This window comes from Oncorhynchus mykiss, chromosome 5 (genome assembly GCF_057628025.1).
Source record: "Oncorhynchus mykiss isolate SJ-2025 chromosome 5, ASM5762802v1, whole genome shotgun sequence".
NCBI lineage: Eukaryota > Metazoa > Chordata > Actinopteri > Salmoniformes > Salmonidae > Oncorhynchus > Oncorhynchus mykiss.
Genome location: NC_143026.1, coordinates 48,500,435 through 48,526,834, shown reverse-complemented (window position 1 = coordinate 48,526,834; position 26,400 = coordinate 48,500,435). Strand labels below are relative to the sequence as shown.

Below are 26,400 nucleotides of genomic sequence, written 5' to 3'. Positions count from 1 at the left end.
AGAGTGAAAAGAAGGAAGCATTTACAGATTACAAATATTCCAAAACATGCATCCTGTTTGCAACAAGACGCTAATAGTAATACTGCAAAAAAAATGCAGCAAAGAAAGTAACTTTTAATGTTTGGAGAAAATCCAACACATGACTGAGTACCCCTCTTCATATTTTCAAGCATGATGGAGGCTGCATCATGTTATCGGTATGCTTGTCAACAGCAAGGACTGGGGAGTTTTTCAAGATAGAAAGAAACAGTGGAGCTAAGAACATGCAAAATCAGAGGAAAGACTGGCTCAGTCTGTTTTCCAACAGATACTGGGAGACAAATTCACCTTTCAGCAGGACAATAACCTAAACACAAGGCCACATTTACACTGGAGTTGATTACCAAGAGGATATTGAACGCTCCTAAATGGCCTAGTTACAGTTTTGATTTAAATCTGCTTGAAACTATGGCAAGACTTAAAAATGGCTGTCTAGCAATGATCAACAACCAACTTGACAGCAGGAGACAGGACACACAAAGGGAAAAGGCTGAGCAGAGGACAACCACTAGGTAAAATACTTACTTTGAGACACATTGGGAGGGGGCTGCAGACTTGGAGGAGCTCTGAAAAAGAGAATTTAAAATCCAATTCAGTCAAACTCATTTGCTATTTAACCATGTCTCTACACACATTGACAATTTAATATTCATTTGAATTTACACACCAACATACGTTTTGATTACTCAATAGTAATCCAAGTACTCAACTAGTTGGCAGCGACGTTCTGAGCACACATTTATTTTCCAGTGAATGTGTGTACACTACACACACAAAGACATGCAGAAACAAAGGACCAACATGTGATCCTTGAAGCCTACCTTGAAATGATCCGTGAGGGTCCTTGAATACTTAAGTGCCGTTTCTCTTTTGTAGCGAAACATGGCCATCTGTAGAAGGGACTGGCACCTCATACTGACAGACAATAACAAAAAGGTTACATTCTCATAATCCTCTGCAGGAATACTTCATTTCACTGACTTGAGGTAAAAATGGATCCAAAGTGCCACTACTTGACATTTATGTTACATTTAACAGAACTATAGTGAACTATTGTGTGGTGTAGCAGGGTATATATTACATATAGTAGGGTCCAGGTATCTAGTTACCATAATATTGTAAAATCCTTGTCTGTAACAGGGGCAGAGGGGTCCACAGAACCCTTCAGTTTCAGTATGAACCTGAAAGAGTAGAGATGGCATTTAAAAAAGCTAGAAAAAGCACAGGAAACAAAGCAAAGGTGAGTTCACAAAAAAAAGGAACTCATCATGAGGGGTCGCAGTGGCTCGTTGCCTCATCCATACCCACACATGTAATCAGAGTCGGCCATAGCCTTTGAGGCCCTGAACCTCATGAAGCTGGATGAGAGAATGCCCAGAGTGTGCAAAGCAGTCATCAAGGCAAAAGGTGGATATTTTGAAGAATCTCAAATATAAAATATATTTTTATTTGTTTAACACTTTTTTGGTTACTACATGATTCCATATGTGTCATTTCAATAGTTTTGATGTCTTCATTATTATTCTACAATGTAGAATAAAGTACAAATAATGAAAAACCCTGGAATGAGTAGGTGTCCAAACTTTTGACAGGTACTGTATGTAAATTTGATTTCTGTATTTCATTTTTGATACATCCGTGAAATTCTTAATTGAATAAAACAAACTTTTGAATGTAGTTTTTATGACGTGCACCCCAATAAAATACATACCATATAACCTACACAGGTTTCACGTGTGTAGCTGGTTGGCACTACAGTCAGAGGCTCCAATGTGTAGCAATTTGAAGTGGTAGACCTCTAATTTCATGCAAAATGGAATTACAGTTCTGTAATTAAGTTAGCTAAATGAGAAGGAGTAAGCTAGCAGGAGCAACCGACAGGTTTAATCTGAATGAAGTTGTAGAAAAGGACGGGGGAGTGCAGCAAAATGGCCTCAACTAGTCTGGCTAGCTGACATCTGGCCATCTTCTCTTCTTTAAATCAATTTGATGCAGTAAAGACAGCCACTGCCAGATGGGATAATAGACAAACTTGTAAATGCCATAGGTTATCTAATTAGCACGAGTTTGTGGCATTTTCCCCCCCACTCTCCCTCCTGTCTCACACACACACACACACCATCGGGCTGTGAACATCCTCTGAGGCGTGCAGGCTGCACAGCAAACAAGTGTCCAAGTTTAAATAAAGTCACAAAAAAAACATGTTTTACAACTATCTGGATATCCCCCAAAAATGTCTTATTATTCAAACCTGAAAATATTTCAAATGCCCACCCCTACTCACTGCAGCTAAGGAGCTCTATCTAGTACATATTGTTTTGGGCTGCGTACCTTATCAGATCCAAGGTTTCAGCGAACATCGTATATGCCGACTTCGGGGTCTGGGGATCGGTTTCCATAGCGATGCCGCTCTCCACAAAGGACATGGCAGCATCGAGGTAGTTGAAAGCTTTGCCAACCTTATCAGACTGGAGAAAACAAAAAACGCACAGACCTTTGTTTAGAATCCATTGAGACTGTCACAAGTGAAAGAAAAATACTGAATTGAGAGAGAATGAGTGTGTAAAAATAGGACTATTACCGTGGCATCTGCTTTGTGCTTGAGTTTTTTGGCTTCCTTCATATGATACTCCACTGGGTGCTGCCTGTGGGTGGCAGGAACAGAGGTATATAAACTCAGCAAAAAAAGAAACGTCCTCTCAGTCAACTGCGTTAATTTTCAGCAAACTTAATGTGTAAATATTTGTATGAACATAACAAATTCAACAACTGAGACAAACTGAACAAGTTCCACAAACATGTGACTAACAGAAATGGAATAATGTGTTACTCCACTCTTCCGTCAAGGAACATACAAGTTCCTGGACATTTTTGAGGGGAATGGCCCTAGCCCTCACTCCAATCCAACAGGTCCCAGATGTGCTCCATGGGATTGAGATCCAGGCTCTTCTCTGGACATGGCAGAACACTGACATTCCTGTCTTGAAGGAAATCATGAACGGAATGAGCTGTATGGTTGGTGGCATTGTCATGCTGGAGGGTCATGTCAGGATGAGCCTGCAGGAAGGGTACCACATGAGGGAGGAGGATGTCTTCCCTGTAACGCACAGCATTGAGATTGCCTGCAATGACAACAAGTTCAGTCCCATGACGGACCCTCCACCTCGATCCCGCTCCAGAAAACAGGCCTCGGTGTAACGCTCAATCCTTCGACGATAAACGTGAATCCGACCATCACCTTTGGTGAGACAAAACCGTGACTCGTCAGTGAAGAGCACTTTTGCCAGTCCTGTCTGGTCCAGCAACGGTGGGTTTGTGCCCATAGGCAACGTTGTTGCCGGTGATGTCTGGTGAGGACCTGCCTTACAACAGGTCTACAAGCCCTCAATCCAGCCTCTCTCAGCCTATTGCAGACAGTCTGAGCACTGATGGAGGGATTGTGCAACTCAGGCAGTTGTTGCCATCCTGTACCTATCCCATAGGTGTGATGTTCAGATGTACCGATCCAGTGCAGGTGTTACACGTGGTCTGCCACTGCAAGGACAATCAGCTGTCTGTCCCGTCTCCCTGTAGCGCTGTCTTAGGCGTCTCACAGTACGGATATTGCAATTTATTCTCCAGACCACATCTGCAGTCCTCATGCCTCCTTGCAGCATGCCTAAGGCACGTTCACACAGATAAGCAGGAACCCTGGGCATCTTTCTTTTGGTGTTTTTCAGAGTCAGTAGAAAGTGCCCTAAGTTTTTATAACTGTGACCTTAATTGCCTACCTTCTGTAAGCTGTTAGTGTCTTAACAACCGTTCCACAGGTGCATGTTCATTCATTGTTTATGGTTAATTGAACAAGCATGGGAAACAGTGTTTAAACACTTTACAATGAAGAACTGTGAAGTTTGGGATTTTTATAAATTATCTTTGAAAGACAGGGTCCTGAAAAGGACATGTATGGTCACTGTGGGGACGACTTCGTCGATGCACTTATTGTTGAAACTGAGGTGGTACACTCCTCAATGCCATTGGAAGAATTCCAGAACATATTCCAGTCTGTGCTAGCAAAACAGTCCTGTAGCATAGCATCTGACCACTTCCGTATTGAGTGAGTCACTGGTACTTCCTGCTTTAGTTTTAGCTTGTAAGCAGGAATCAGGAAGATAGAATTATGGTCAGATATGCCAAATGTAGGGCGAGGGAGAGCTTTGTATGCGTCTGTGTCAGAATATATTTTCCACAGGTTGCACATGTAACATGCCGGTAGAAATGAGGTAAAACTGATTTAAGTTTGCCTGCATTAACCTCTCTGCGCACCGAACCCGTTAGCGGGATTAAATTCGACAACATACGGTGATCGCTACATAAATAGTCATATTAAACATTAATGAAAAGTGTCTCACATGGGTCGAAAGCCTAGAATCTTTCTGATCCAACTGCGTTGTCAGATTTAAAAAAGGATTTACAGCGAAAGAATACAAAGCGATTATCTGAGAACAAAGCCCCATAAAAAATAATATGTAATGTTTGTGTGTTGGAAGACCAACCCATGTAGTAAACTCCGGTGTAAAGAGGTTCATTCGCCATTGAAGATTCATACCGGAAGGAGCCATGCATGTTACGCACAGCGTTGTTTTGGTAAAGCGCATCTTCAGGTGTTAATAAATCAATCAGTATGGCGACTAAGTCAGGGAAAGCTAAATCTAAGTCTAGATATACAGATGTACACACCATTTTAGAAGAAATTTATCGGGAAAGTGAGAGAGATTGTTGGAGGACAATTCATTTAGCGATTCCCAAATGGAGGAATATTTTTTGAACGGAGAGGACATCGTTTTGGACTGGTAAGTTCTTCTCATGCTAATGCCATTGTTTGAAATTAATAATATAAAATATTATTTGTGAAATGAAATAGCCTATTTGAGGCTGTTGAGGGGAGTGCAGGCCCACAACAATTGCCAAAGTGAAATGGAGACAGTAGATACAGCTGGTCTGTTGTAATATAATAAAGACAGTAGATCTGGCTGGTCTGTCATAATATAATAGAGACAGTAGATCTAGCTGAAATGTCATAATATAAAATAGACATTAGATCTAGCTGGTCTGTCATAATATATTCAACCTTCTGTTCCCTGTACTCTAAATACACTGCTCAAAAAAATAAAGGGAACACTTAAAACAACACAATGTAACTCCAAGCCAATCACACTTCTGTGAAATCAAACTGTCCACTTAGGAAGCAACACTGATGGACAATACATTTCACATGCTGTCGTGCAAATGGAATAGACAACAGGTGGAAATTATAGGCAATTAGCAAGACACCCCCAATAAAGGAGTGGTTCTGCAGGTGGTGAGCACAGACCACTTCTCAGTTCCTATGCTTCCTGGCTGATGTTTTGGTCACTTTTGAATGCTGGCTGGCGATGCTTTCACTCTAGTGGTAGCATGAGTCAGAGTCTACAACCCACACATGTGGCTCAGGTAGTGCAGCTCATCCAGGATGGCACATCAATGCGAGCTGTGGCAAGAAGGTTTGCTGTGTCTGTCAGCGTAGTGTCCAGAGCATGGAGGCGCTACCAGGAGACAGGCCAGTACATCAGGAGACGTGGAGGAGGCCGTAGGAGGGCAACAACCCAGCAGCAGGACAGCTACCTCCGCCTTTGTGCAAGGAGGAGCAGGAGGAGCACTGCCAGAGCCCTGCAAAATGACCTCCAGCAGGCCACAAATGAGCATGTGTCTGCTCAAACAGTCAGAAACAGACTCCATGAGGGTGGTATGAGGGCCCGACGTCCACAGTTGGGGGTTGTGCTTACAGCCCAACACCGTGCAGGACGTTTGACATTTGCCAGAGAACACCAAGATTGGAAAATTCACCACTGGCGCCCTGTGCTCTTCACAGATGAAAGCAGGTTCACACTGAGCACATCTGACAGACGTGACAGAGTCTAGAGATGCCGTGGAGAACGTTCTGCTGCCTGCAACATCCTCCAGCATGACCGGTTTGGCGGTGGGTCAGTCATGGTGTGGGGTGGCATTTATTTGGGGGGCCGCACAGCCTTCCATGTGCTCGCCAGAGGTAGCCTGACTGCCATTAGGTACCGAGATGAGATCCTCAGACCCCTTGTGAGACCATATGCTGGTGCGGTTGGCCCTGGGTTGCTCCTCATGCAAGACAATGCTAGACCTCATGTGGCTGGAGTGTGTCAGCAGTTCCTGCAAGAGGAAGGCATTGATGCTATGGACTGGCCCGCCCGTTCACCAGACCTGAATCCAATTGAGCACATCATGTCTCGCTTTATCTACCAACGCCACGTTGCACCACAGACTGTCCAGGAGTTGGCGGATGCTTTAGTCCAGGTCTGGGAGGAGATCCCTCAGGAGACCATCCGCCACCTCATCAGGAGCATGCCCAGGCATTGTAGGGAGGTCATACAGGCACGTGGAGGCCACACACACTACTGAGCCTCATATTGACTTGTTTTAAGGACATTACATCAAAGTTGGATCAGCCTGTAGTGTGGTTTTCCACTTTAATTTTGAGTGCGACTCCAAATCCAGACCTCCATGGGTTGATAAATTTGATTTCCATTGATAATTTGTGTGATTTTGTTGTCAGCAACTATGTAAACTATGTAAAGAAAAAAGTATTTAATAAGAATATTTCATTCATTCAAATCTAGGATGTGTTATTTTAGTGTTCCCTTTATTTTTTTGAGCAGTGTATATCTGTTTATTATACCTGTTGATACAGGGCTCATATGTGAAACTTTTCAAACTGAACATTTTCTTTCACAGTGACACAGACTCCCAGAGCCCCCCAGTGCCAAGGTTTCCATCCCCCACTGAAGCTGGTTCATCCAGCTACTGCCACAAGTGGTGTTCATCTGCCCAAATGTATTTCTGCAGTCATGAATGTGCCTCAGGGCCAAAGGGGCACAGCATGGAGGCGTCGCTGTGTTCTTTGCAAAATGAAGTCCCCCATCACCTGCACCACATGCTTGGTGACCCTCTGCTTTACAGCAGAAAGAGACTGCTATGGCACCTGGCATCAGCAGCATAATATTGTGTAGAGGACTGAGGGTCTTCCAAATATTGAAAGTGTTATTTTGTAAATGTATATATATATTTTTTTCTCCATTTTTTGGGGGGGTGTGTTAGAATACCATTTTGGTATTTTGTATATAGTTATTCCATTCAAAATGTATAACTTCACCAATTTGGCCACTTGGGTACATTTGGGCTACTTGTGTGGGACACCTGGGGGACTTCATGATACATGTTATGTAGCACACTCATTTCTGAAGTTATCATTCTGAAACGTTGCACAAGTACTGTTGCCCTCTTATGTGTTTCACTGAAATTGTCCCCATCAGAATGTTTGTTTTGTCTCGTTCATTTTAAAGATGATGATACAACAAAAATGAAAAAACGTATGGTTTTTTCATTGTATTATCTAAACCAGATCTATTGTGTTTTATTCTCCTACATTCAATTCACATTTACACAAACTTCAGAGTGTTTTCTTTCAAATGAAATCAAGAGTATGCATATCCTTGGTTCTGAGCCTGAGCTACAGGCAGTTAGATTTGGGTATGTCTTCAGGCGGAAATTGAAAAAAGTTGGGGGGTAGCTGTTTAAAGTCCCCGGCCACTAGGAGCACCACTTCTGGATTAGCATTTTCTTGTTTGCTTATGGCCTTCTATAGCTCGTTGAGTGGGTCTTAGTTCCAGCATTCTTTTGTAATGGTAAATATAGATTAACTCTACAGCTTATCATGAAATACTCTACCTCAGGCAAGCAATACCTCGAGACACCAGCTATTATTTACCAATAGACACACAACCCCACCCCTTGTCTTACCAGACGTAGCTGTTCTGTCCTGCCGATGCACGGAAAACCCAGCCAACTGTATATTGTCATTGTCGTCATTCAGCCACATCTCAGTTAAACATACGATATTACAGTTAATGTCCCGTTGGTAGGATAGTCTCGAAGTGAATTCTCCAGTGATTGCACGTTGGCCAATAGAACGAACGGATGGTGGGTTACCCAATTGCTGATGAATTTCTCACAAGGCACACCTATCTCCGCACCCTGTATTTCTGTCTTTTCCTTACGCGAATGACTGGGATTTGGCCGGTTCTCGGAGAAGCCGTATATCTTTCGCGTTGGACTCATTAAAGAAAAAGATCTTCGTCCAGTTCAAGGTGTGTAATCACTGGTCTGATATCCAGAAGCTCTTTTTGGGCATAAGAGTTGGTAGCAGCAACATTAAATACAAAGTAAGTTACAAACAATGTGAAAAAACACACAAAATACCATAGTTGGTTAGGAGCCCGTAAAACGGCAGCCATCCCCTCGGGCGCCATTACTGGTGGTGGTAGTGTGATGGTTTGGGGATGCTTTGCTGCCTTAATAGAATGAACCATGAATTCTGCTCTGTATCAGATAATTCTACAGGAGAATGTCAGGCCATCCGTCTGTGAGCTGAAGATGAAGCGCAGCTGGGTCATACAGCAAGACAATGATCCAAAACACACAATCAAGTCTACATAAAACGTCTAAAAAGCAACAAATTTGAAGTTCTGGAATGGCCTAGTCAAAGTCCAGACCTAATCCCAATTGAGATGTGCCAGGACTTGAAACGAGCAGTTCATGCTTTAAAAGCAACAAATGTCGCTGACTTAAAGCAGTTCTGCATGGAAGAGTGGGTCAAAATAAGAGGGCCACTGATCAACTACAGGAAGCGTTTGGCTGGAGACACTGCAGCTAAACCATTTATTGAGTGTAAGGGGGCAACCATTTTTTCCACAGGGGCATAAGGTGTTGTTTAACTTTTCTAATGATATAAGTATGTAATTGTTGTGTTATTTGTTCACTCGGGTTCCCTTTATCTAATATTAGGTTTTGATTGAAGATCTGATAACATTGATAACAAAAGTAGAAACAATTAGAAAGGGGGGAGAAATCCTTTTTTCACAGCACAGTATATATAATGACAAACAGGGAAGGAATCTTACCTGTCCTCGACCTTGAGCAGAGGTCTGGAGGACAGGGAACCCCCGGTGAGCTGGGCAGGCACAGAGAAGGCAAAGCTGCTCTTGGGGGCCTTCAGACAAAACCAGAGGAGACAGTATATCAACACCTATTTCTCATTATTTCAGATAACCTTTATACAGGCAATTAACGATAAATACTGAGCTTCTTCCTTTGAATAACATCTAACACTTCTGACGCACCTGCTGAAGCAACTCTCAGATGTGTGACTTAATTTCACATATAACATACATATTGACTCAAATCTCTTGCCTTGCCAGTCTTGGAATGCTCTGTGTGTCGTTTCCCAGTGCCCTTCTTGTGTTTGACGGGGGTGGAGGCCTCCCTGTCCTTGCTTTTGGCTGCTGAGGCAGCGTTGGGCTCTGGGGTCTCCCCTGCAAGCCGCTTGCGCCTCCCCGGCTCTTTCCCAGGGTCTTGCAGAGGGACAGAAGCCCCCTTCTTCGACCGCATCCTCTCCACCTCCTCCTCTCCAGGGTTCTTGGGCGTCCTGTGAAAGAAAAGGCCAGATGGCAAGTTAGATCAGAATGGGACAGAGGAAGATACTGTGAAAGGGGACTCTTCTCCTCTGATGGGAGAATGCCCAGTCAGCAGGGTGTTGGTAGGTCCTTAAAAAAAATCTTACATTCTGATTTAAAATCTTCAGTTTTCAAAAGGTGTTAAAAAATGTGATGGAATAGCCCCCTTTATTTTGTGCCGCTGCGTAATTGTTGCCACCATGGTAAAAAAAAATGAGAGCAAGGTAGCCTATACAATTTGATAAACGACAACACTAACTAGAGCTGGGATGATAAACCAAAAATTACAGACACCTAATATTGTCCTCCTCTTACTGAAGCAAGCAATTTTGCCGATGTCAGTATTTTTGGTGATTAGGCTACACAACATTCCTGCAGATTGGTTTTAGAACCAAACATTCTTTGGTGAACAGTAATGTCCATTAAAATGAACCTGCTTCCTGCAATGAAAGTATTTTATGTTTCACTGATTTCTGATCTCGTAAAAGCCTGGGTTTTGGGCACGTTAACAATAACACTGAAAATAACAAAAAAGAATGTCCAAGCATCTTCGACAGAGGGGATCAAGCTGATTCTATACCATTTTACAGAGGCCAGGTCCTGAAGGAAGGCTTGCTCATTAAAAAAAATTTAGCAAGCGTTTGACAGGTCGTTTCACTGAGCAGCTATTACAAACACAGGCTGTAAAACAGTGATCACTAAGGTCATTACAGAAAACACAGGACTGATACCTTTCAAATCACATTTATTTATATAGCCCTTTGTACATCAGCTGATATCTCAAAGTGCTGTACAGAAACCCAGCCTAAAACCCCAAACAGCAAGCAATGCAGGTGTTGAAGCACGTTGGCTAGTAAAAACCTAGGAATAAACCTAGAGAGGCTATGAGGGGTGGCCAGTCCTCTTCTGGCTGTGCAGGGTGGAGGTTATAACAGAACATGGCCAAGATGTTCAAATGTTCATAAATGACCAGCATGGTCAAATAATAGGTCTGGGACAGGTAGCACGTCTGGTGAACAGGTCAGGATTCCATAGCCGCAGGCAGAACAGTTGAAACCTTCAGGATTATTTGTGAGGATAGCATCGAGGAGAGTAGCCTTTTCTGGGTGTTTGGAGTGATACGTTGTGGGATTGGTAATAATCAGAAAGATTTTGGGAGTCTCATTGCTTTAGGACTTGGTCAGGTGGTTTAAGTCTGTCCCAGTTTAGGGTCACCTAAAATTCAGACTTTGTGTAAGGGACCAGGAGAGAGCTTAGGGCAGGTAGGGTACAGGCCGGTGCTGATGGAGGACTATAATGCCTAGCAACAGTCAACTAAGAACAATTTGAAAGTTACATTCTTAAAACCAGCAAATAAAATTGTTTGGGGACAGATTTGTAGACAACCTGAGAGGTGATCCTTGATAAAGATTGCCATTCACCCACCTTTGGAAGATCTTTCTTGCTGAAAAAGGTTATAACCAGAAAGGTTAACATCAGTATTCAAAACACTCTTTCTTAACAACCTCTCAGATTTGGATATATAGATTTGGAACTGTTTGAATCATGTCTGTGAGTATAACAGAACTTATGTAGCAAACCAAATGTAGCAGGCAAAACCCAGAGGACTAACTGTTCAGATTTTTTCCCCCTCTCTGTTCACTATATTGTCTTTGCCATTGGATATTTAATAGGAACCCATTTTCAGTGCCTACCGCTTCCACACGATGTCACCAGTCTTTGGAAAATGGTTGAGGTTATTCCTTTGTTCTATGAAGAAGTAGGCCAACTCGGAACTGGGGACACATTTGTGAGTTGCGCAAGGAGTGAACAGCAGTGCTGGTTTGTTTTCGTTCCTGTATTGAATACAGTTTGCCCCGTCTACAATTTGATCGATTATTAATGTTTAAAAATACAAAAGTAGTTTGAAATATTTTGGCAAAGTTTATAGGCAACTTTTGAAATATTTTGTAGTGACGTTGTGTTTTTGTAAGCTGTTTTTTTCTGGATCAAACGCGCTTTATAAATGGACATTTTCGATATATATGGACGGAATTAATCGTACAAAAGGACCAATTGTGATGTTTATGGGACATATTGGAGTGCCAACAAAATAAGCTCGTCAAAGGTAATGCATATTTTATTTCAGCGTTTTGTGTAGCGCCTGCTACGCTAGCTCCTTTGTTTACTGCTCCTTTGTTTACTGCTGGTGCAGGCTATCAGATAATAGCTTCTTATGCTTTCGCCGAAAAGCATTTTTTAAGATCTGACATGTTGGCTGGATTCACAACGTGTAGCTTTAATTGAGTATCTTACATGTGTGATTTAATGAAAGTTTGATTTTTATAGCATTTTATTTGAATCTGGCGCTCTGCATTTCCCCTGGCAATTGGCCAGTTGAGACGCTAGCGTCTCCCCTATCCATAAGAGGTTACAAACACGCCCCCATAAAGAAAATTATAAATGAAAAACAGGTTTAGCCCCTGGTACGACCGTGGTCTTGCAGAGTTACTACACCTCAAGAATTGCATTTGGCGAAAGGCTCGTCACACGCATACTCAGGGTGACTGGCTCTCGTTCAGGCAAATGAGAAATAAGTGGACTCAGGCTTTCCAGAAGGCCAAAGTTAGTTACTTTAAGGAGCAGTTCTCTCTCTGTGGGTCTAATCCCAAGAAGTTCTGGAAAACAGCTAAAGACCTGGAGAATAAAACCTCACAGATGCCCATGTCCCTTAATGTTGATGTTGTTACTGACAAGAAGCACATGGCTGAGCTTTTTAAAAATACCCACTTCATTAAGTCTGGATTCCTATTTGACTCAGCCATGCCTTGCCCGTCCAACATTTCCTCATCTCCCACCCCTTCTAATGCGACTTGCCCTGATGCTCCTCTCTTTTCCCCCTGCCCCGCTACAAAGTTTCTCCCTGCAGGCGGTCACTGAGTTCGAGGTGCTAAAGGAGCTCCTTAAACTTGACCCCCCAAAAAAGATCTGGGTCAGATGGTTTAGACCCTTCTTTAAGGCTGCTGCCCCCCAAAATTGCCAAGCCTCTCTCTGACCTTTCTAACCTGTTTCTCCTTTCTGGGGAGGTTCCTGTTCCCATTGCTTGGAACGCAGATCAAGCTGACTTCTATTTTGCCCTGTTTATCTAAAGTGTTGGAAAAACTTGTCAATAACAACTGAATGGCTTTCTTGATGGGTTTAGTATTCTCTTTGGTATGCAATATGGTGTCTGCTTAGGTTATGGCTGTGTCACTGCAACCTTAACTTCTCTAGGGTAGGGGGCAGCATTTAATTTTGGATGAAAAGCATGCCCAAATTAAACGGCCGCTCCTCGGGCCCAGAAGATATGATATGCATATAACTGGTAGATTTGGATAGAAAACACTAAAGTGTCCAAAACTGTTAAAATAGTGTCTGAGTATAACAGAACTGATTTGGCAGGCAAAAACCTGAGAAAGATCCATTCAGGAAGTTTTATTTTGTTGGTTTTGTAGTTTTCTATTCAATGCCATTACAGTATCCATTGACTTAGGACTCAATTTGCAGTTCCTATGCCTTCCACCAGATGTCAACAGTTTAGAAATTGTTTCAGGCTTGTATTCTTATGAGGGAGTAAGACCAGTCAATGAGTGGACCCTGACGTGTCACAGAGCTTTTTAATGTGCAATCCCAAGAAAGTGCATTTCTTGTTTAAATTTTATATTGACGACGTTATTGTCCGGTTGAAATATTATAGATAATTTAGGCTAAAAACAACCTGAGGTTTGAATGTAAACATCGTTTGACATGTTTCTATGAACTTTACGGATACAATTAGGATTTTTTGTCTGCCTGTTTTGACTGCGTTTGAGCCTGTGGATTACTGAAGAAAACACGAACAAAACTGAGGTTTTTGGATATAAAGAGACTTTATCGAACAAAATGAACATTTATTGAGTAAATGAATGTCTTCTGAGTGCAACCATATGAAGATCAAAGGTAAGGGATTCATTTTCTCTATTTCTGAGTTTTGTAACGCTTCTGCTTGGCTGGTTACTGTTTGTAATAATTTATCAACTGGGCTATGTTCTCAAATAATTGCCGTAAAGCTTTTTAAAAATCTGACACAGTGGTTGGATTAACAAGAAGTTAATATTTAAACCTATGTAAAATATGTTTTGTTTTCTGAATTTTTATAATGAATATTTCTGTATTTGAATTTGGCGCTCTGCAATCTCACTGGATTTTGGCCCGATGGGACACTAGCATCCCACATACCCTAGAGAGGTTAAAGGTCCTCAATGATGTCACCATTGCCCTTGATTCTAAGCACTGTTGTGCTGCTATTTTTATTGACTTGGCCAAAGCTTTTGATACGGTAGACCATTCCATTCTTGTGGGCCGGCTAAGGAGTATTGGTGTCTCTGGGGGGGGGGGGGGTCTTTGGCCTGCTAACTACCTCTCTCAAAGAGTGCAGTGTATAAAGTCAGAAAATATGATGTCTCAGCCACTGCCTGACACTAAGGGTGTATCCCAAGGCCACACACTCTTCTCAATTTACATGAACAACATAGCTCAGGCAGTAGGAAGCTCTCTCATCCACTTATATGCAGATAGTCTTATGGCCCCTCCCCGGATTTTGTGTTAAACACTCTACAACAAAGCGTTCTTAGTGTCCAACAAGATTTCTCTGCCCTTAACTTCTTGGTGACAGGGGGCAGTATTTTCACATCTGGATGAAATGCATGCCCAAATTCAACTGCCTGCTACTCATCCCCAGAAGATAAGATATGCATATTATGAGTAGATTTTGATAGAAAACACTGAAGTTTCTAAAACTGTTTGAATCATGTCTGTGAGTATAACAGAACTCATTTAGCAGGCGAAACCCCGAGGACAAACCATTCAAAAACATTTGAGGTCACTCTTTTCAATGACTTTTCATTGGGAATCCACATTGTTAAGGGACCTTCTTGCAGTTCCTATTGCTTCCACTGGATGTCAACAGTCTTTAGAAATTGGTTGAGGTTTTTCCTTTGTGTAATGAAGTACGGCCATCTTGAATGAGGGTCACTTGAAGAGTACTGTTCGAGGCGCGTGACCAGAAAGCTAGCTACAGTTTGTTTTCCTCCTGTATTGAACACAGATCATCCAGTCTTCAATTTGATCTATTATTTACGTTAAAAAATACCTAAAGTTGTATTACAAAAATAGTTTGAAATGTTTTGGCAAAGTTTACAGGTAACTTTTGAGATATTTTGTAGTCACGTTGCGCAAGTTGGAACCGGTGTTTTTCTGGATCAAATGCGCCAAATAAATTGACATTTTGGATATTTTTATATATCAACGAAATTAATCGAACAAAAGGACCATTTGTGATGTTTTTAGGACATATTGGAGTGCCAACAAAAGAAGCTCGTCAAAGGTAAGGCATTATATTTTTTATTTCTGCATTTTGTGTCGCGCCTGCAGGATTGAAATATGCTTTTCTCTCTTTTGTTTACGGAGATGCTTATTATTCTTATTTTCAATGACGGCCTAGGGGCTGTTCAGGGGCAGAACGACAGGGGCAGAACGACAGATTTGTACCTTGTCAGCTCGGGGGTTTGAACTTGCAACCTTCCGGTTACTAGTCCAACGCTCTAACCACTAGGCTACCCTGCCGCCCCGTGTTAGCGTCCCACATATCCCAGAGAGGTTAACCTTGTTCTGAACACCTCCAAAACAAAGGTCATAGTAAGAAGCATGCCACTCTCCCCACTGGTGTGATTACTACCTCTGAGGGTTTAGAGCTTGAGGTAGTCACCTCATACAAGTACTTGGGTGTATGGCTAGACAGTACACTGTTCTTCTCTCAGCGCAGGCTAAAGTTAAATCTAGACTTGGTTTCTTCTTTTACCCCAGCTACCAAACTAACCCTGATTCAGATGACTATCCTACCCATGCTAGATTACAGTGACGTAATTTATAGATCGGCAGGTAAGGGTTCCCTCGAGCGGCTAGATGTTCTTTACCATTCGGCCATCAGATTTGCCACCAATGCTCCTTATAGGACACATCACTGCACTCTATACTCCTCTGTAAACTAGGCATGTCTGTTTTCCCGTCGCAAGACTCACTGGTTGATGCTCATTTATAAAATCCTCTTAGGCCTCACTCCCCCATATCTGAGATATCTACTACAGCCTCACTCTCCACATACAACACCCGTTCTGCCAGTCACATTCTGTTAAAGGTCCCCAAAGCACACACATCCCTGGGTCGCTCGTCTTTTCAGTTGGCTGCAGCTAGCGACTGGAACTAGTTGCAACAAACACTCAAACGGGACAGTTTTATCTCAATCTCTTCATTCAAAGACACTCTTACTGACCAGTGTGGCTGCATTGCCAAGGCAGCAGCTACTCTTCCTGGGGTCTAGCAAAATTAAGGCAGTTTGTACCATTTTAAACAAACATTTCGAAACGCAATGAAGGGAATGTATGTTTAAAACTACTGTTATTGTTGTTAAAAAAAAATAATTGAAAGACTCCGCTTTATATGCTCATAACAATTATTTCTCAGCTATCAATAGAGAGGAAATAACACCACTACAAAAGGAGTATGTACAGCGCATTCGGAAAGTATTCAGACTTTGACCTTTTCCACATATTGTTCCGTTACAGCCTTATTCTAAAATCAATACAATTCATGTTTTTCCTCATCAATCCACACACAATACCACATAATGACAAAGCGAAAACAGGGTTTTAGAAATGTTTGAAAATTGTATATAAAACAGAAGTGTACTTATTTACATAAGTATTCAGACCCTTTGTTATGAGACTTGAAATTAGATGTTTCTACTCGAGGCTATTCTTTTGCAACGCCAATATCGAATATTGGAGGTCCAAAAAAAGCCGATACCGATTAAATCAGACGATTTTTAAATATTTGTAACAACGACAATTACAACAATACTGAATTAACACTTTTATTTTAACTTCATACATGAATAAAATCTATTTTGTCTCAAATAAATAATGAAACACGTTCAATTTGTTTTACATAATGCAAAACCCAGTGTTGAGAAAAAAAGTAAAAGTGCAATATGTGCCATGTAAAAGAGCTAACATTTAAGTTCCTTGCTCAGAACATGAGAACATTTGAAAGGTGGTGGTTCCTTTTAACATGAGTCTTCAATACTCCCAGTTAAGAAGTTTTAATAGGAATGATGACGCTTCGACTATTTCTCTCTCTACCATTTGTTTTTCATATGCCTTTGACTATTGGATGTTCTTATAGGCACTTTAGTATTGCCTGCCTAATCTCAGAAATTGCTAGGCTTGAACAGCGCTGTGCTTCAAGCATTGCTAAGAGCTGCTGGCTAACGCAGTAAAGTGCTGTTTGAATGAATGCTTACGAGCCTGCTGCTGCCTTCCACCACTCAGTCAGACTGCACTATCAAATCATAGACTTAATTATAATATAATAAAACACACAAATACCAGCTTTTGGTCAAATCCAGAAACTATCATTTCGAAAACAAAACGTTTATTCTTTCAGTGAAATACAGAACCGTTACGTATTTTATCCAACTGGTGGCAACCTTAAGTCTAAATATTGCTGTTATGTCATAATTATGTAAAATTCTGGCAAATTAATTACGGTCTTTGTTAGGAAGAAATGGTATTCACACAGTTCGCAACGAGCCAGGCGGCCAAAACTGCTGCATATACCCTGACTCTGCTTGCTCTGAACTCAAGAGAAGTGACACAATTTCCCTACTTATTATTGCCGGCTAACATAAATATCTTAACTAAATATGCATGTTTAAAACATATATACTTCTGTTTATGGATTTTAAGAAAGGCATTGATGTTAATGGTTAGGTACATTTGTGAAAAGATTGTGCTTTTTTCACAAATGCGCTATTGTTAAAATCACCCGTTTGGCGAAGTTGAAGTAGGCTGTGATTTGATAAATTAACAGGCACGACATTGATTATATGCAACACATGAAAAGCTAGTTAACCTAGCAAATTCATCAACCATAACTAGCGATTATGTGAAGATTGATTTTTTATATATGATACGTTTAATGCTAGCTAGCAACTTACCTTGGCTCCTTGCAGCCACAAGGTCCTTTTGATGCTGCACTCGCGTAACAGGTGGTCAGCCTGCCACGCAGTCTCCTATTGGATTGCAATAGGAGACTAATAACTAATAATAATCAACGTCCAAAAAGGCTGATTACCGATTGTTATGATTGCAGATTAATTGGTCGACCTCTAGTTTCTACAACTTTATTGGAGTCCAGCTGTCGTAAGTTCAATTGATTGGATATGATTTGGAAAGACACACGCGTGTCTATATAACGGTCTCATAGTTGACAGTGCATGTCAGAGCAAAAACCAGGTCACGAGGTCGAACGAATTGTCCGTAGACCTTCGAGACAGGATTGTGTCGAGGCACAGATCTGGGGAAGGGTACAAAAACATTTCTGCAGCATTGAAGGTCCTGAAGAACACAGTGGCATCCATCACTCTTAAACGGAAGAAATTTGGAACCACCAAGACTCTTCCTAGAGCTGGCCACCTGGCCAAACTGCGCAATCGGAGGAGAAGGGCCTTGGTCTGGGAGGTGACCAAGAAGCCAATGGTCACTCTGACAGAGCTCCAGAGTTCCACTCTGGAGATGGGAGAACCTTCCAGAAAGACAACCATCTCTGCAGCACTCAACCAGTCAGGCCTTTATGGTAGTGGCCAGACGGAAGCCACTACTCAGTAAAAAGGCATATGACAGCCTGTTTGGAGTTTGCCAAAAGGCACCTAAAGGACTCTCAGAACATGAGAAACAATATTCTCTGGTCTGATGAATCCAGCCAAGACAAACCCTGAGTAGCTTTGGGACAAGTCTCTGAATGTCTTGGAGTGACCCAGCCAGAGCCCAGACTTGAACCCGATCTAACATCTCTGGAGAGACCTGAAAATAGCTGTGCAGCAATGCTCCCCATCCAACCCAACAAAGCTTGAGAGAATCTGCAGAGTAGAATGGGAGAAACTCCCCAAATACAGGTGTGCCAAGATTGTGCCTTCATACCCAAGAAGGGTCGAGGCTGTAATCGCTGCCAAAGGTACTTCAACACAGTACTGAGTAAAGGGTCTAAATACTTATGGAAATGTGATTATTATTTTTATACATTTGCAGATAATTCTAAAAACCTGTTTTTGCTTTGTCATAACAGGGTAGTGTGTGTAGATTGATGGGGGAAAAAACAATTGAATCCATTTTAGAGTAAGGCTGTGACGTAACAAAATATGGAAAAAGTCAAGTGGTCTGAATACTTTCCAAATGCACTGTAATTGAGATGATGCGCCAGTTGAAAAGAATGGTCTGATGAAACATGCCATTTGTGGTGAACACGTGAAGTAGCGTATATAGGCCTACCAATGGGAAGTTTTTGTAGGACATTACATTTAATGTTAGATTCATTCCATGGCTATCTAGCAACAATATCATATTCAGAGTTAGCAGTGACTCAGCATATTCACAGTGCCTTCAGACAGTATTCATACGCCTCAACTTATTCTACATTTTGTTTTTACAGCCTGAATTCAAAATGGATTAAATATATTTTTTTCCCTCACCCACCTACACACAATGACAAAGTGAAAGCATGTTTAGACATTTTTGCAAATGTATTGAAAATGAAATGCAGAAATCTAATTTACATAAGTATTCACACCCCTGAGTCAATACTTTGTAAAAGCACATTTGGCAGCGATTACAGTTGAGTCTTTATGGGTAAGTCTCTAAGAGCTTTCCACACCTGGACTGTGCAACATTTGGCCATAATTATTTTCTAAAATCTTCAAGCTCTGTCAAATTGGTTGTTGATCATTGCTAGACAGTTATTTTCAGGTCTTGACATAGTTCTTACTTAAATCTACTTGAAAATCTAACTCGGCCACTCAGGAACTTTTACGGTCTACTTGGTAAGCAACTCCAGTGTAGCCTTGTGTTTTAGGTTATTGTCCTGCTGAAAGGTGAATTCATCTCCCAGTGTCTGGTGGAAAAAGAGACTACCAGGTTTCCGTTTAGGATTTTGTCTGTGCTTAGCTCCATTACGTTTATTTTTTATGCTAAAAAAATCCCCCAGTCCTTAACGATTACAAGCATACCCATAACAGGATGCAGCCACCACTATGCTTGGAAATATAGAGTGGTACTCCGTAATGTGTTGTATTGGATTTGCCCCAAACATGACACTTTGTATTCAAAACAAAAAGTGAATTGCTTTGCAGTACTTTGTTGCAAACATGATGCATGTTTTGGAATATTTTTATTCATTTTCCCTCTATCAATTAGGTTAGTATTGTGGATTAACTACAATGTTGTTGATTCATCCTCCGTATTCTCCTATCACAGCCATTAAACTAACTTTTTAAAAGTCACCATTGGCCTCTTGGTGAAATCCCTGAGTGGTTTCCTTACTCTCCGGCAGATGAGTTAGGAAGGACACCTGTATCTTTGTATTGACTGGGTGTATTGATACACCATCCAAAGTGTAATTAATTACTTCACCATCCACAAAGGGATATTCAACGTCTGCTTATTTCATTTTTACGCATCTATTTTCACCAATTTCTGCAAAGTATTGGAAAGACGTCCCTGATCTTTGTGGTTGAAATTGTATTTGAAATTCACTGTTTGACTGAGGGACCTTACAGAGAATTGTATTTGTGGGATACAGAGATGAGGCAGTCATTCAAAAATCATGTTAAACACTATTGAGTCCAAAACAATTGAGTTCATGCAACTTATGTGACTTGTCAAGTACATTTTTACTCCTGAACTTATTTCATTTTGCCATAGCAAAGGGGTTGAATACTTGACTCGAGACTTTATATTTTAATTCATTTGTAAAAATATATATATAATAATTATCGGGACATTATGGGGTATCTATTTTAATCTAATCTATCTAATCTATTTTAAATTCAGGCTGTAACAACAAAATGCGGACAAAGTCAAGGGGAGTGAATACTTTCTTAAGGCACTATAGCTGTGTGTTTTGCCTTCCCACTTCTTCTCGTGGTAAATTAAATAGCATATAGCCTAGGCCAATATGCAAATGAATCTGATCTGATTATTCTGGATCCTATTCTGACATTTTGCACATCAAAATATCCATCATGCATTCCCTGAACATGTTAGATGAAATAGCTTCCTTGGCACTTGAAAAGTTCAGTCTAAGGTCTCCCGGGTGGTGCAGTGATCTAAGGCACTGCATCGCAGTGCTAGCTGTGCCACCAGAGACTCTGGGTTCGAGCCCAGGCTCTGTCGCAGCTGACCAGTGCGGCTGGCTTCCGGGTGCGGCTGGCTTCCGGGTTGGATGAGCGCTGTTTTAAGAAGCAGGCTTGGTTGGGTTTCGGCGGACGCATGGCTCTCGACCTTCGCCTCTCCCGAGTCCGCGTGGGAGTTGTAGCGATGAGACAAGACAGTAACTACCAGCAATAGGATACCACGAAAAAGGGGGTAAAATATTTATTTTAAAGAAAATTTAAAAAAGTTCAGCCTAAGCCCTCCCGCTTAGATGTAACTGATTCACTTACCCTATATTTTTTTACCCCCTTTTTCGATCTTGTCTAATCACTGAAACTCCAATGGGCTTGGAGGCGAAGGTTGAGTCATGCGTCCTCCGAAACATAACACCCACCTGCTTAACCCGGGAAACCAGCCACACCAATGTGTCAGAGGAAACACTGATCAACTGACGACTGAGGTCAGCCTGCAGGCGCTGACTTGCCACAAGGAGTCGCTATAGATTGATGAGCCAAGTAAACCCTCCCCTAGCCCGGACGATGCTGGGCCAATTGTGTGCTGCTCTATGGGACACCAGATCCCGGCCGGTTGTGATACGGCTTGGGATTGAACCCGTGTCTATAGTTATGCCTCTTTCACTGCGACGCAGTGCCTTAGACCTCTGCACCACTCGGAAGGACCATCAGGGAATTATTTTATTAGACTTTTTGGTTTTAGGCTAATGTTCGAGCATAATAACTCTAGGAGAGCTAATGGGCATGCAGACTTATTCCAGCCCCATTCGCCAGATTCTACAAATCAACTGCTCAACAGAAACTTAACTGACACGGCCAAAATATCATATTTTTCCAATTTTTGATGGTATGAGACAGAATTTTATGTTTTTGAATAACAAAAGGTTCTAAATTTGCTATACAAGTAGTACGTGACCCTAGGGTGGAAATACATTTGGAGGGATTTAAAATGAGTCTCTCCATTCTGTTTGTTTTATACTGTTCAATTCAACCCCCCCCCCCCCCCCCCAAATACAGCATTTTCATACATTTCTGCATTTCCTGCACTCATTAGATAATTTACACGTAGGGCTGCACAAATAAGGGCAAACAACCTAGGCCTTATTTTTAACCAAATGTTGCAATTGTAATTTGACTTGCGATTTAGAGCAAAACGCTTGGGTGAATTGTTGGAATCACAGAAAATAATTATTCTAATTCTATAGTTAGAAAATAATAATGGGCACCTTGAATATTGCTTGACATGACAACGAATGAAAACCCCAGGGAGGAGTTATTGTGGCAGGGTAGGAACCAAAGTGTTAAGTGTTTCCTATGGGACCCTATAAATCTTTGACTACATAGAATGTTCTCTTATCTACTTTGCGTATTCCTCTTTGATTTAAAATATACTGTTGCACAAACATGCTGATTTAGGTTTACACCATCACTGGTATTATCAGACTGTATAGCTAGTTACATTTGCTCTCAGTACATTTATTAGCTATCTAGCTAGCCAGCTAACTGGCTAACGTGATTTAGGTACAACTTGCTAAGAAAAGACAAACTAGCTGTTTGCAGATGTAAGAAACACAAACTAATAGTGTAATTATAGAACGCTAGTGAATTTAAGAAGCAAAGTGAAAACAGTATCGTTGTCATTCACATTGTTGCTTGTGCTGCATTGACTATGCAGACTGAACGCAAGTGTCTCGTGATCAAGCAACAACAAATGTGCTCCTTCAGTGACAGAGGGCGGGGCTAGGTCTGTGTAGAAAGCGGCATGAAGAGAGAATGAGCGAAGAGAGAATGAGCAGAGAGAGATGACTAAAGTAGCGGAGTAAACTATAAAAATTAACATTACACACAGCGTATCACATTAACAAACCAAACATTCAAATATCGTCATAGGAGGTAAAGTAAAAACCCAAACCAGTCTGTGCATCTATACAGGTATATTATAAAATATGGTATAACGCCGAGCCCTACTCGGGTGTGCTTGAGCAGTGCTGATTCAAAGCTTGCACACCCAATGGCCTAGCTCTCCTGATAGAGTTGACCGCATGTGTTGTATACAGTGTAAGAATGTCGAAGATAAATACACAAGAGGACGAGAGGTCAAAAGGATGAGAAGTCAATAGAGTAATAACGATTAAGGGAAATTGTGTTTTTTCTGTAATAGGGAATATTTATGAATGTTTCAGAGACATGGGAGGAATATGTCTCCTGAAATAGGATACTTTGGCAATTTTTTTTGCAAGGAATTCTAATTTGTCAAACCCAGGCTGGGTTATAAAACTACATGCTGCCCCTTTGTTCTTGGGAGAGAATCACTGAGAGAGCATAACTGAGGACAGGGGAGAATGACCATCTACCTCCCCATAAGATTTGTCCTCTTCGAAGAAACCTATTTTCCTCCCCCTTGTTTGCTTTGGGGTCTGTGTTATTAAAGAATAACAGAAATTGCTAACAGCAACAATGCTTTATGCTGGACTTTGTGCCATTTTCTTCACAGTGGTATCGTTATGGTATTGAGTATCATTATAGCTGGTATTGGTATCAAATCGAAAATTATGTTTATGATGTAGTTCATGATTTCCTCATTGGGTAGCCTAAACAAATGCAGATTGTCAACCCAATGCTTCTGCCATCTATAGCCTAGCCACTATGCTACTACATCCGTTGGGCTAAAACAGCACATCTGCCTGCTATAAGCCATGTAGGCTATAGCTTTTAGAGAAATCCAGACCTATAAATTCAACTTCTTGCCAACATGGGCTCATTTATGGAGGGGAATGAATATTAGCAGGTATGTGATGCACGCAGACCTCATCATTGATATTAAATTGCATTCCAAGTGACATTAAAAAAGGTATTAACCCCAGAGTCAATTTCACAGCTGAAATCGGATTAGCAAAATACAAAAATCCCCATCAAAATCAGTCTGTTTAAGCTAGAGATAATCAGCCATTTGCAAGGGCTCCGTCACAATCTACTGCATCCGCCAACAGAGGCATTACACATCTGTGGTGGAAGGTGGCCTGAGCTACAGCGGTGTTTGTCAGACCATGAGACATCCTGAAAATAGGTCTCCTCAAAACAGTTCAGGCTACACACTAATATGACCACTCTATTGAAAGGTGAATCTCTCACAAACACATACATGTTTTTCTCTACGACGCCCACAAGCCTCACCGAAGGCAGCCCTGTACCAGGGTTAAATGTGTCCCCCAAAAATAGTTTCCTGATCTTTCTTATATCTCTCAGAAATAGGACAGACACTTCAAAACAAAGTTCCATGAGACATTTTTTTGGGACCATCTGTTTTTCAATGTATGAATTGTTTATTCAAGGTGTTGTCTATGGGCAAATAGCAGTAAGCCCAAATTAAATGTTTCTGCAAATTGACATTTTTTATTTATTTTTTTTACCTAAAGGGGTACTAAATCAAAATCAAATACCTAAATGATTCTTGGTATGGCCATTTTAAAACAATTCCATATGTTAGCTTAGTAGAACTCCACCCCCCCCCCCCCCCCTTTAAAGGGTTAAAAAGTCTTACATCAAATAGTCAGACACCCAGTCTGATACCCAGCCTTGTCTCTAGGGTGGCAATCGGCCAATGGACAGCTTAAGGTGCTGGGGTAAATCACCAAACATTTTGTTTGATGCATCTCTAATATCGTTGTAATGTTATTAGGTATACCAGAAGAATGTTATACCAGAAGTAGTTTGCAGCACTTTGGGGCAGAGAAGCTATGGATGGATATGCTGCAGAGCATTGAAGACACTAGTTAGGAGGAGTTAAGAACTGAGGGGTGTAGTGTTACTCACGCAGACTTGCAGGAACCAGGACATGAAGAGGAGTGTTTGGGATCTTTCTCCAGTTTTGGCTTCTTCCTTGGCAGGGATTTTGCATCCTTCTCAGCCTGAAAAAAATTATAATAATAGTAATATAAACTATACTAGCGACAGGTTTGCTGTTCTTCCAAATAAAAAAATAAATTCAGCATCTGTGGTCAAAGCACTTTTGTTACTTCTCCATGTTCACCCTCTCAAGCAGACCACGAGGTCTATAGTACTACTACTTTCACGATCTAACGCTAGTCAACCATACAGGTTGGCAGACCTCTCAGGGGCAGTGACGCACAGCCTAGATAAGAGCCTTTTGAAGGAGAACAGGCTGCCCTGAATACCTCAACAGAAGAGAGCCAAAGAAAACTAGGACCAGACATATACTGTATAAATTATTTTCAGGCAAATGTACAATTACAGCTGGGATACTGCACACTTAGCACATAATGCAAAACAGTATGTTTGATTCAATGAGGGAACTAAAATGCTTAAAATACACTGAATACATGACTCAACATACAGGAAGCAGGACAGAACAACAGCCTCTGGCAAGACAACGGATGGGTGCCTATGCATTTATGTAAACAGCTGGTGCACGATATCTAAGGAAGTCTCGAGGTTTTGCTCGCCTGAGGTAGAGTATCTCATGATAAGCTGTAGACCACACTATCGACCTAGAAAGTGTATCTGTATTTTTCATAGCTGTCTACACATACTTGAAGTCGGAAGTCTACATACACTTAGGTGGGAGTCATCAAAACTCGTTTTTCAACCACTCCACAAATGTATTGTTAACAAACCATAGTTTTGGCAAGTCGGTTAGGACAGCTACTTTGTGGATGACAAGTAATTTCCCAACAATTGTTTAAATTCAGATTATTTCACTGTATCACAATTCCAGTGGGTCAGAAGCTTACATACACTAAGTTGACTGTGCCTTTAAACAGCTTGGAAAATTCCAGAAAATTATGTCATGGCTTAAGAAGCTTCTGATTGGCTAATTGACATAATTTAAGTCAATTGGAGGTAAACCTGTGGATGTATTCAAGGCCTACCATCAAACTCAAAGCTCATAACTAAGCTAAGGACTCTGGGACTAAACACCTCCCTCAGCAACTGGATCCTGGACTTCCTGACGGGACGCCCCCAGGTGGTAAGTGTAGGTAACAACACATCCGCCAAGCTGATCTTCAACACGGCGACCCTCAGAGGTGCGTACTTAGTACCCTCCTGTACTCCACTCATGACTGCACGGCCAAGCACAACTCCAACACCATCATTAAGTTTGCTGATGACAACAGTGGTAGGCCTGATCACCGACAACGATGAGACAGCCTATAGGGAGGTGGTCAGAACCCTGACCGTGTGGTGCAAGGACAACAACCTCTCACTCAACGTGATCAAGACAAAGGACATTATTGTGGACTACAGGAAAAAGATGACAGAGCATGCCCATGTTCTCATCGACGGGGCTGTAGTGGAGCAGGTTGATAGCTTCAAGTTCATTGGCGGCCACATCACCAACAAACTAACATGGTCCAAACACACCAAGACAGTCAGGAAGAGGGAACAACAAAACCTATTCGACCCTCAGGAGACTGAAAAGATTTGGCATGGGTCCTCAGATCCTCAAAAGGTTTTACAGCGGCACCATCAAGAGCATCCTGACGGGTTGCATCACCGCCTGGT

General features: G+C 41.6%; 1 protein-coding gene across 8 annotated transcripts in view; it reads right to left on the bottom strand.

Moving 5' to 3' along the window:
• Nucleotides 1-26,400, bottom strand: part of LOC110523980 (AF4/FMR2 family member 1) — a 76,125-nt gene that overhangs the window by 8,694 nt on the left and 41,031 nt on the right. For all 8 annotated transcript variants that reach the window (XM_036977735.2, XM_090235075.1, XM_090235076.1 and 5 more), the window contains 8 exons: nucleotides 24,691-24,785; nucleotides 9,340-9,574; nucleotides 9,051-9,139; nucleotides 2,621-2,684; nucleotides 2,371-2,507; nucleotides 1,149-1,220; nucleotides 861-954; nucleotides 565-605 (listed from right to left, as the gene is read on the bottom strand). In XM_036977735.2, the coding sequence (XP_036833630.2) occupies nucleotides 565-605; nucleotides 861-954; nucleotides 1,149-1,220; nucleotides 2,371-2,507; nucleotides 2,621-2,684; nucleotides 9,051-9,139; nucleotides 9,340-9,574; nucleotides 24,691-24,785 (827 nt within the window). The remainder of the gene's footprint in view (nucleotides 1-564; nucleotides 606-860; nucleotides 955-1,148; nucleotides 1,221-2,370; nucleotides 2,508-2,620; nucleotides 2,685-9,050; nucleotides 9,140-9,339; nucleotides 9,575-24,690; nucleotides 24,786-26,400) is intronic.